Source organism: Suricata suricatta, chromosome 13, assembly GCF_006229205.1.
Source record: "Suricata suricatta isolate VVHF042 chromosome 13, meerkat_22Aug2017_6uvM2_HiC, whole genome shotgun sequence".
Classification (NCBI taxonomy): Eukaryota; Metazoa; Chordata; class Mammalia; order Carnivora; family Herpestidae; genus Suricata; species Suricata suricatta.
The window spans coordinates 35,251,827-35,263,907 of record NC_043712.1 but is presented as its reverse complement, the minus strand read 5'-3'; the positions used below and the strand labels follow the sequence as shown (position 1 = coordinate 35,263,907).

The window sequence follows — 12,081 nt, the reverse complement described above, 5'->3', positions numbered from 1 at the left end:
GGATTGTCCCCTTTGTTATTATATGGTGTCCTTCTTTATGTCTTGTTACAGTCTTTGTTTTAGAGTCTGTTTTGTCTGATATAAGTATTGCTACTCTGGCTTTCTTTTGACATGCATTTGGATGATGTTTCTTCATCCTTTCAATCTGCAGGTGTCATTAGGTCTAAAATGAATCTATTGTATGCAGCATAAGTCTTGTCTTCTTATCCATTCTGTCACCCTGTGTCTTTTGATTGGGCAATTTAGTCCACTTACATTCAAAAATTATTGATAGATATATATTTATTCATTACTTGTTTAGTGGTGCTTTCTAGAAATTTTCTTTGATCCTTTCTTGCTTTTCTCTCTTTCGTGGTTTACTGGTTTTCTTTAATGATGTATTTGGATTTTTTTTTTCTTTTTATTCTTTGCATATTTAGTGCTTTTGATTTGTGGTTACCATTAGGTTTGTATATAACTACTTCTGCATATAGCGGTCTATATTATGAAGATGGTTATTTAAATTTGAGCCCATTCTTTACTCCTCTCCTCCCCACATTTTAGGTATATGGTATCATATTTTACATCATTTTATTTTGTGAGTTCCTTGACTGAGTTTTTACAAAAATATTCATTTTTACTGCTTTTGTGTTTCCTACGTTCATACTGTCATTTTTGGTCTTTCCTTATCACTCAAAGGCTCCCCTTAAATAATTCTTTCAGGGATGATTTAGTTTTCATGAGTTCCTTAGTTTTTGTTTGTCTGAGAAACTCTTTATCTCTCCTTCTATTCTGAATGATAGCCTTTCTGGATAGAGTATTCTTGGCTACAGGTCTTTCCCGTGCAGTACTTTGAATATATCCTTTCTGGCTGGGAAAGTTTCTGCTGAAAAATCACCTGATAGCCTTATAAGGTTTCCTTTGTATGTAACTGTCTTCTTTTGTCTTGTGGCTTATTTAAGAACAAATTTATTTATTTTGAGTGAGAGAGAGAGAGAGAGAGAGAGGGAGAAAGAGAATCCTAAGCAGGCTCTGCACTGTCAGCACAGAACCTGACATAGGGCTCAATCCTACAACTCTGGGATGATGACCTGAGCCAACCAAGAGTCAGATGCTCAACCAACTGAGCCACCCAGGTGCCCCAATATTTTTTTCTTTATCACTATATCTTGCCATTTTAATAACAATATGCCTTGATATGGATCTTTTTTGTTGATTTTCTTGGAGGTTCTCTGTGCCTCCTGGATCTGGATATTTGTTTCCTTCTCCAGATTAGAACATTTTTCAGCTATTATTTCTTCAAATAAATTCTCTGCCCCCTTTTTCTCTCTTCTTCTTCTGGGACTCCTATGATACAAATATTATTACATTTGATAGACTCACCGAGTTCCCTAAGTCTATTCTCATTTTGCATAATTCTTTTTTATTTCTTTTGTTCAGCTTGATTACTTTGCATTACTCTGTCTTCTAAATCATTAATTCATTCCTCTGCTTCTTCCAGACTGCTGTTCATTCCACTGGGCATGTTTTTTGTTTCATTTATTGAGCCCTTTATCTCTACTATGTTATTCCTTATCTCTGTGTCAAGAGTCTCACTGATGTCTTCCACTCTTTTCTCAATTCCAGTGAGTATTCATATGATCGATGCTTTAAATTCTCTGTCAGCATGTTACATCTATCTGTTGTGCTTAGATCTCTGGCCATATCCTTGTCCTGTTCTTTCATTTGGGACAAATTCCTTTCATGTTGTCTAAGTCTCTATGCCTGTTTGTGTGTGTTAGGAAAGTCAGCTATGTCTCCTGTTCCTAAGGGTGATGGCGTTATGAAGAAGCCCTGTGGTGCCCTGCAGTATAATGTTCCCTATTGCTTCTGGGAGTGTCTCCAAAGTGTGCTGCATGTGCTCTGCTGTTTTGTCCTGGCTGCTATATCCTTCAGGCCAGTCATCTGTAGAGGCTCTTTACCTGTTGTAGGCACTGTTTAGTCGTGGCCTGCGTGTGGGGTCCTTTAACTAGGTGTGCTCTGATCTGTTTGTGAAATGAGATGTGTTGCCACTACTACTGGAACCAAGTCTCTGCACAACTCACACATGGGGAGATGCATCGTGAGCAGGGGTTTGGGCCGGTCTTCTGCAGGAGGGAGCCCATCGCACTGGGACTTAGGCAAGTGTGACTGGGAACGGTGGTCCCACCAGAGCGTGAGGGGCAGGACTTGATGTAAGCAAGTTAGGTTGCAAGTGTTGGTGCTGCACTGGTTCTCAAAGGTGGCCCTGTGCTTATGTGGAGGGGTGGGGGAGGAAAATGGCATCTGCCAGTTCCTTTTTCGTGGAGGTCTCTCCATGAATGTGGCCTCTCTGGGACACACTCGGAGATGAGTGAATAACCTCCCTACTCTGTGCTTCAGTTGTCTCCATGCTGTATGTCCATAGCTGTTTGCCCTGCCTTTTCTTCAAGAACAGCCCTAATGTCCTCTGAGCTCTCCTGGAACCAACCACGGTGACTTTTTTTTAATAGTTTATTGCCAAGTTGGTTTCCATATAACACCCAGTGTGCTTCCCCACATGCGCCCCCCTCCATGACCATCACCCTCCTTCTCCTTTCCTCCTCCATCTTCAGCCCTCAGTTTGTTTTCAGTATTCAAGAGCCTCTCATGATTTGCCTCCCTCCCTCTCTCTAACTTTACACAATGGATTACTACATGGCCATGAGAAAGAATGAAATCCGGCCATTTGTAGCAAACTGGATGGACCTCAAGGTGTCATGCTAAGCAAAATAAGTCAGGCAGAGAAGGACAGATACCATATGTTTTCACTCATAGGTCTAACAGGAGAAACCTAACAAAGGACCATGAGAAGCGGAAGGCGGGGGGAAAGAAAGTTACCGTGACTTTTAAAACTCCAGGCTTTAAGCCCCACTGGTTGCAAGAACTCGTGAAATTTGAGCCCTCTCATTTTTCAAGTCAATTGCTGCAGCGACTTGCCTTCCCCAAGAATCCCCTGTGTGCTAGTTTGTTTTCTCGCCTTTGTCCGTGACCATGGCTGCCTCCCCGGCAGGGAGGCCACAGTCTGTTACTCTCCCTAGCTGTGTCTGAGTGGTAGGATATATTCAGCATGCTGAATTGGAAAAATACGCAGCCAGAAAGTCTTTATTCAGCAAGGTTGTCATTCAAAATAGAAGGGGAGATAAAGAGTTTCCCAGACAAACAAAAACTAAGGGAATTCATGACCACTAAACCAGCCCTGCAAAAAATTTGAGGGGGACTCTCTAAGGGGAAAAAAGATGAAACAAAACAAAAAAGACCAAATGCAACAAAGACTAGAAAGGACCAGAGAACACCATCAGAAATTCCAACTCTACAGGCAACACAATGGCAATAAATTCATATCTTTCAGTACTTACTCTTTATGTCAATGACTAAATGCTCCAATCAAAAGACATAGGGTAACAGAATGGGTAAGAAAGCAAGATCCATCTATTTGCTTTTTACAAAAGACCCATTTTTGACCTGAAGACCCCTTAAGATTGAAACTAAGGGGATGGAGAACCATCCGTCATGTTAATGGATACCAAAAGAAAGCCAAAAGTAGCCATGCTTATATCTATCTAGATTTTAAAATAAAGATTGTAGCAAGAGATGAAGAAGGGCATTATATCATAATTAAGGGGTCTATCCACCAAGAAAATCTAAAAATTTTGTAAACATTTATGCCCCCAAGGTGAAAGCACCCAGATATATAAATTAATTAATCACAAACATAAAGAAACTCATTGATAATAATACCATAATTGAAGGGGACTTTAATACCCCACTTACAGCGATGGACAGATCATCTAAACAGAAAACCAACAAGGAAACAATGGCTTTGAATGGCACACTGGACCAGATGGACTTAACAGATATATTCAGGACATTTCACCCTAGAGCAGCAGAATACATATTCTTCTCGAGTGCACATGGAACATTCTCCAGAATAGATCACATACTGGGACACAAATCAGCCCTCAACAAATACAAAAAGATCAAGATCATACTCTGTGTATTTTCAGACCACAATGCTATGAAACTCTAAATCAACCAACCACAAGAAAAAATTTGGAAAGACAATGAATAGTTGGAGATTAAAGAAATCCTACTAAAGAATGAATGCTTTAACCAATAAATTAAAGAAGAAATTAAAAAGTAGATGGAAGCCAATGAAAATGATAATACCACAGCCCAAAACCTCTCAGATGCAACAAAAATGATAATAAGAGGGAAGTATACAGCAATCCAGGCCTTCCTAAAGAAGGAAGAAAGGTCTGAGATATACAACCTAACCTTATACCTTAAAGCACTGGAACAAAAAAAACAAAAAACAAATAAATTCCAAAACCAGCAGAAGAATAAAGATTAGAGCAGAAATCAATGCTATCGAAATTAAAAAAAAAAAAAGTAGAACAGATCAATGAAACCAGGAGTTGGTTCTTTGAAAAAATTAACAAAATTGATATGATAACCCCTTGCCAGTTTGATCAAAAAGAAAAAGGATAGGACCCAAATAAATAAAATCAAGAATGAAAAAGGAGAGATCAAAACCAACACTGCAGAAATACAAACAATAATGAGAGAATATTATGAGCAATTATATGCCAATAAATTGGGCAATCTGGAAGAAATGGACAAATTCCTAGAAACATATAAACTACCAAAACTGAAACAGGAGGAAATAGAAAATTTGAACAGACCCATAACCAGTAAAGAAATTGAATTAGTAATAAAAAATCTCCCAAAAACAAGAGTCCAGGGCCAGATGGCTTTCCAGGGGAATTCTGCCAAACATTTAAGGAAGAGTTAACACCTATTTTTTTAAAAAAATAGAAATGGAAGGAAAACTTTCAAACTCCGTCTATGAGGCCAGCATTATCTTGATTCCAAAATCAGACAAAGACCCCACTATAAAAGGATAACTATAGACCAATTTTCCTGATGAACATGGAAGCAAAAATTCTCAGCAAGATACTAGCCAACTGGATCCAACAATACATTGAAAGAATTATTCACCATGACCACATGGGATTTATACCTGGGATGTAGTGCTGGTTCAGTATCTGCAAAACAATCAGTGGTATATATCACATCAATAAAAGAAAGAACAAGAACCACATGATCTCTCAATAGATGAGAGAAAGCATTTGACAAAATACAGCATCCTTTCTTAATAAAACCCCCCAAGAATGTAGGGATAGAAGAATCATAACTCAAGATCATAAAAGCAATATATGAAAGACCCACCTCTAATATCATCCTCAATGGGGAAAAGCTGAGAGCTTTCCCCCTAAGGTCAGGAACACAAGGATGTCCTCTCCTGCCACTGTTATTCAACATAGTATGGGAAGCCCTAGCCTCAGATAGGAAGGAAATTAAAGAAGACACACACACACACACACACGGAAAAATATTCCATGTCATAGATTGGAAGAACAAATATTGTTAAAATGTTGATACTACCCAAAGGAATCTACATATTCAATGCAATCGGTATCAAAATAACACAAGCATTTTTCACAGAGCTAGAACAAACAATTCTAAGATTTGTATGGAACCAGAAAATACCCCAAATAGCCAAAGCAATCCTGAAAAAGAAAACCAAAGCTGGAGGCATCACAATTCCAGACTTCAATATGTATTGCAAAGCTGTAATCATCAAGACAGTTTGGTACTGGTACACTTAGATCAATGGAACAGAATAGAGAACCCAAAACTGGACCCACAAATGTATGGCCATCTAATCTTTGACGAAGCAGGAAAGAATATCCAATGGAATAGAGAAGTCTCTTCAGTGAATGGTGTTCGCCAGCGAATGGAAAACTGGACAGTGACATGCAGAAGAATGAACCTGGACCACTCTCTTACACCATACAGAAAAATAAACACAAAATGGATGAAAGACCTAAACATAAGACAGGAGGCCAATCAGAATCCTAGAGGAGAAAGCAGGCAAAAACCTCTTTGACCTTGGCCTCAGCAACTTCTTACTCAACATGTCTCCCGACGCAAGGGAAACATAAGCAAACATGAACTATTGGGACCTCATCAAGATAAAAAAAAAAAAAAAACAACTTCTGTAAGATGAAGGAAACAATCAGCAAAACTAAAAGGCAGCCAACAGAATGGGAGAAGATATTTGCAAGCAACATATCAGATAAAGGGGTAGTATCCAAAATCTGTAAAGAATTTATCAAACTCGGGGCTCCTGGGTGGCTCAGTCAGTTAAGCGTCCAACTTTGGCTCAGATCATGATCTCGTGGTTTGTGGGGTTGAGCCCCGCATCAGGTTCTGTGCTTACAGCTCAGAGCCTGGAGCCTGTTTCAGATTCTGTGTCTCCTTCTCTTTCTGCCCCTCCCCCACTCTTGCTCTGTCTTTCTCTGTCTCAAAAATAAACTATATAAAAAATTTTTAAAGAATTTCTCAAACTCAACAGCCAAAAAACAAATAAGTGAAGAAATGGGCAAAAGACATGAATAGAAACTTTTCCAAAGAAGACATCCAGATGACTAACAGACACATGACAAAATGCTCAACATCACTCACATCAGGGAGATACAAATTAAAACCAAAATGAGATACCACCTCACACCAGTCAGAATGGCTAAAATTAACAACTCAGGCAATGACAGATGTTGGTGACAATGCAGACCAAGAGAAACCCTTTTGCACTGCTGGTAGGAATGGAAACTGGTGCAGCCACTCTGGAAAACAGTATAGAGATTCCTCAAAAAATTAAAAACACAACTACCGTATGACCCAGCAATTGCACTACTAGGTATTTATCCAAAGGATACAGGTGTGCTGTTTCGAAGAGGCACATGTACTCCAATGTTTATAGCAGTGCTATCGACAACAGCAAAGTATGGAAAGAGCCCAAATGCCCATCGACAGATGAATGGATAAAGAAGGTGTGGTATATGGGGTGCCTGGGCGGCTCAGTCATTTGAGCATCTGACTTCTGCCCAGGTCATGATCTCGTGGTTTGTGAGTTTGAGCCCCACCTCAGGCTCTGTGCTGACTGCTTGGAGCCTGGAGCCTGCCTTAGATTCTGTGTCTACCTCTGTCTCTGCCCCTCCCCTACTCATTCTCTCTCTCTCTCTCTCTCTCTCTCTCTCTCTCTCAAAAATAAATTTTAAAAAAAGATGTGGTATATACATACAATGGAGTATTTCTCAGCCTTCAAAAAGAATGAAATCTTGCCATTTGCAACAATGTGGATGGAACTGGAGGGTATTATGCTAAGAAAAATTAGAGAAAACCAAATATCATATGACTTCATTCATATGAGGAGTTTAAGATACAAAACAGGTGAAAATAAGGGAAGAGAAGCAAAAATAACACGAAAATAGGGAGGGGAACAAAACATAACAGACTCAAATACAGAGAACAAACTGAGGGTTGCTGGAGGGGCTGTGGGTGGGAGGTGGGCTAAATGGGTAGGGGCATCAAGGAGGACACTCGTTGGGATGAGCACTGGGTGTTATACATAAGGGATGAATCACTGGATTCTACCCCTAAAATCATTATTGTACTATATGCTAACTACCTTGGATATAAATTTTAAAAATATATAAATAAATATAAACAAACAAATAAATAAGAAGATGAGATTGCTGACAGTGTTGACAGTGGAAGAAGGAGGGTGTTGGTGAAGGCAGAGAAAAAAACAGGAGCAAAGGTCTTGGCTGCTAGAAATGAGGAAATTGCATGATGTCTCCTGGGAGCTATAGCAGGTCTGTAAGACTAAAGTGGGAAGTGCAAGGTATGGAATGACAGCAGACAAGATGAGAGAAATGGATGTATTCTTGTTTATGCCTTATAATGGAAATTTTCTCCTGCTTATCTACCTCCATTCTAGGGATTGTACATGAGCAATCTCTAGAAATGCAACTTCAGTATTATGTGAAGTTATTTGTGTAGGGGCTCCTTTCTCTGCAGTTTCCTCATGAGCTCAGTAAGCGTAGTTGACCTAGCCTTAAGAATGGATTTCTGTATGTGGTGGCCATGGGGCAAGTGTCCTGCTGACTCTCTTAGGTTTAGAAACTCCTAGAACAGGAGTTTTCACTGGCTACCTCAAAGACCTGAACAGAACACATCTTTTCCTTGTGAAGGATTTTGTGGAGAATAAGCAATTTCTTCTCCATCCTGAAAACCCTGATGCAGTAAGGAGCAAGGGGAAGATTCTCACATACGTTGAAAGAAATGACAAAGAGAATTGGTCAGCCATCTGGTGAAGTTTATGCCATGAAAACTAAGCCCAAAAAGTTCCTGTGGAAAGAAGACAGGGTGCTGGGCATAAAAAATAAGAAATAAGCTGATAGGATAAGATAATTGTATTGGGAGGTGACTTGAGGGTTGTTTTGGTGTTTGTTCATTTGTCTTCCTCTATTTGCTAACCCTTTTGAATAGGGCTCTTTTGCTTTTATAATGAAACAATAAAATCTCAAAATGGGAAGAAGGTCTTGCAGGGTAGAATACAAAACCAATATAAAAAGAATGGATTGAAAACTACAGCTACATGAAAATGAAAATTTTCTGCATGGTAACAAATTACAAACTGGAAAGAATATTGTGGGAAATCAAATAGCTCTGTCCTGGTTAAGGTGATTATAGGGAACACATTTCAGCAGGCTTTCTGGCCCTGCTGCAAACAGTGGACCAGTTCCAGTTAATGTGTGTATTGGGTCCTGCCTGTGCTCATGAATTCCTTAGACCATGTTATCTGTGGAATAGCTTATCTTGTTTTCCACCCTGCTTTCAGGCATCTGTTTTTTTTTGGAGTCTTGGGAATGCCTTGTTTTGTTTTCTTGCATACTTTCTATACTTTTTTACACGTAGCCACTGACACATTGTGCAATGTTTTCCCCGTAATGTATGGCTAATAAATATGGGAGCTTGAGAGCAGCTGGGGGACTTCCCTTAGCCTCCCTCTCACCTCTCTTGACTTGTAGAATCTTGAGTAATCTTTTCTTTGGTCCTCAGCTTTGCTGAACAAAGCCGAAAGTAGAACCCACAATTGATAACCCCAACGTGATAAGCTGAACCCACAGAATATCACAGAGAAAGGGCTGATTTTCTTAAAATATAAAGAGTTCCTACGAATCCTCATGTAAAAGATCAACAACCTACTATAAAAATAGGCAAAAAAAAAAAAAAAACTATTAGAAAAATGGACCAAGGATATAAACAGAAAAATACAAATAGTTATTAAACAGTTGAAAAGAGGCTCTTATTAGAGTAACTCTAATTAGTGTATACAAAGCCAATAATATCAGTACTTGAACATAGTAGAAATTCAAATACCATCCATTTGGGTGTTCAGCAGGCAGCTTTCCACATAGTGATTCAGGAACTTAGGACCCCTCCATTAGTGACCCCCAGCCCCTGCCGACGCCTGGTTCTCCTCCGTATCTTCCCCATTGGCCAGAAATTAAGAGAAGGGAGATGGTGATGCTTGCTGTTGAGAAGCTTTTCTAGGCCAGGTTTAAAAGGGACATTCATCTCTACTTCCAGCCACATTCCACTGTCTAGAACTCAGTCACTTGGCCACACTTACTGCCAGGGAGACTGGGAAATATAATCTAGATATGTGCCCAGAAGAAAATGAAATGAATTTGATGAGCATCCAGTCAATCTACCGTGATACTTAACCTTTCTCGTATTATGAGAAATGTAAATTAGACATACAATTATGCACCATTTTCCACCTACCAGATTGGCAAATACAAAAAGTTTGATAACATAATATAAGGAAACAAACACTCCCATGCAAGAAGGGGGGTGAAGGGAGGCTTGGTACATCCTCTGTGGAGGACAATTTGGCCAAGCCCATCAAAATTTTAAATGCACATACTCTTGAATCAGCATATATAAATACTTACTTACCTAAAGCATCTCTGGAATTAATAAGCAAGAAATTGATAATAGCAGTCGTCTCTGTGGAAGGGTTCATGTGGCTGGGAGATAAGAGTAGGAGGCAGACATATTTTTTCACTGTGTACGATTTTGTATCTTTTCAGTTTCACCATGGTCTTGTATTATCTGTTCAAAAAATAATTGTTAAAAAATACAAAGTTGTATTCATTTGTCAGAATATCTACTGATGTGCCAGGCATCTTTCTAGACACTAGGACACGACACTAAGGAAGACAGAGTACCTGCCCTCATCATGTTTAATTTGGCCCCTGGATTTTCAGCTTCCCAGCTAATCTAATTTTTCAGTACTCAAATCTTTCCTTCCAAAATTGCCAAATGTCTTCTGATGGCCTTGGTTCTCATCCCTTCCATATTAATAGATAATGACGTTCAACATATTCTTTTCCTTTATTTTCAAATGTCTTAAATTTCCAAAAAGCCATATAACCCTGTGGATACTGATTTTAAATCCCATCAGAAAGGTGACCATACGTAGTAGTGATGATGGTGGTGGACATTTCAGAGCAGGAGGCTTCTCCTTAAAAAGAATAGAGGTCATTTCCTTGGAAGTAAAATGATGCCGGCTGCTATACTCTTCTTCTGTTTTACAGACTAACATTTGTATATCCTATTATCTCAAATGTCCAGTGAAAGCTCAACACTTCAATAGATCTTCTGATAGAAAGTTATAAATATCCTATATAGAAATGAAATAGCAGAAAAGTCTGAAGAGCCATCATCCCCAATCCCCCTGAAGAAGTTCAGGAATTGAGAATGAAGCAAGGTCCTCAAGTTACTAGGAAAAGCCAGCTTCATGGGGGGCCATTCTGTCTGTGATCCTCAACCAGCCAGCGGCAGGTCCTCAGCCTGTAAGCACAGATGCCTGATTGTTTTCAATACGCAATGTGAAGCCTTCTCTTAAGACAGACGCATATGTATTAGCCAAGATAAAAATTAAACCCCAGAAAATGCTTCCTTCATTATTGACTGAAAGGGCCTCTAGCTTTGGACACCAGTCCACCTGGTGGCCTTCTATAATGCCACTTCTACCTTGGCTCCCGCCCTCAGGGTCACCTCTGTCCCCCAGTACTGTAGTCTCCAGCACCACACCTTTGCTCGTGTGGCTCCCTTCGTCTGGCACGCCTGTACCACCCTCCTTATCCGCCACGTGGCAGCCAGGATGCCCCCTGTTCCCCATGCTTTCTCTCAGCTCCTGAATCAGAATGACTCGTTCCCATGAGCATTTCGTGTGTCATCTACTAGCTTATTACTTCATATGTGTGCTTGACCCTCCCTCTCTACATATGCTCTTGGGGGCAGGGGCTGTTTCTGATTCCTCTCTTGCTTTTTCCCCAACCTCTTATGCTTCGTCACTGCCATACTGGCTTCACCATCGCCCCTCCCAGCACTGGCCCATGGTGCCGCACTTGTGTTTTTCAGATGCATACCCAAACCACAAGTCTGCCTGACAACGTTTGATAAATTTGGATGCCCCCAACATGAGTGTTTGCCAAGACAGCTCACCTGTGACCAGGTTCGCGATCCTGTGTGTGACACACACCACATGGAGCACAGCAGTCTCTGCACGTTGTACCAGAGGGGGCAAAGCCTCTTATACAAAGGCCCGTGCCAGGTACAGTGGTTTGGCTGACAAACCCCAGCACACTGAGCATACAGTTGGTGTAGGATCTTTTACAGATGAAGCCGCAGTAAGATTGCCTGGGGTCTTCTGTGAATCCTGCCAAATCTAGAGAACTAAAATGAGCCATCCCAAGTTGGGTTTTCTCTGCTGACTCTGGCAGGCCCTCTTGCTAGTATGTACCTTCGTGTGTCTTGTGCACAGGTGAGGACAGGGTGGCCTCCTGCCACTGCCTTTAGGGAAAGAATGTAAAGTTAGCACAGTATCACTTCGCTTGGTTCTGCAGGCCCTCGTCAGAGAACCGCTGGGAAGTCTGTGAGTTAAAACCACCAAGAAAAGAGTCCTTTCCCATTCTTTCCATCGAAGTCCCACTCACACTACTGAATGAGTGAAAATTTCTTGAAGAGCTTAATGTCTTTTTACATCAGTATATCTTTCAGCCTTGTAGGGTTCATGTGAAAAAAACACCACCAAGGACAAGCCCACAGGCCCCACCTCCTGGCACCCGCCTCCCACAGCCAGCT

At 40.5% G+C, this 12,081-nt stretch overlaps 1 protein-coding gene across 1 annotated transcript in view; it reads left to right on the top strand.

The window, feature by feature from the left end:
• RECK (reversion inducing cysteine rich protein with kazal motifs) overlaps positions 1-12,081 on the top strand; it is an 84,466-nt gene that overhangs the window by 66,532 nt on the left and 5,853 nt on the right. The window contains exon 17 of the mRNA XM_029920932.1: positions 11,359-11,551. Within this exon, the coding sequence (XP_029776792.1) occupies positions 11,359-11,551 (193 nt within the window). The remainder of the gene's footprint in view (positions 1-11,358; positions 11,552-12,081) is intronic.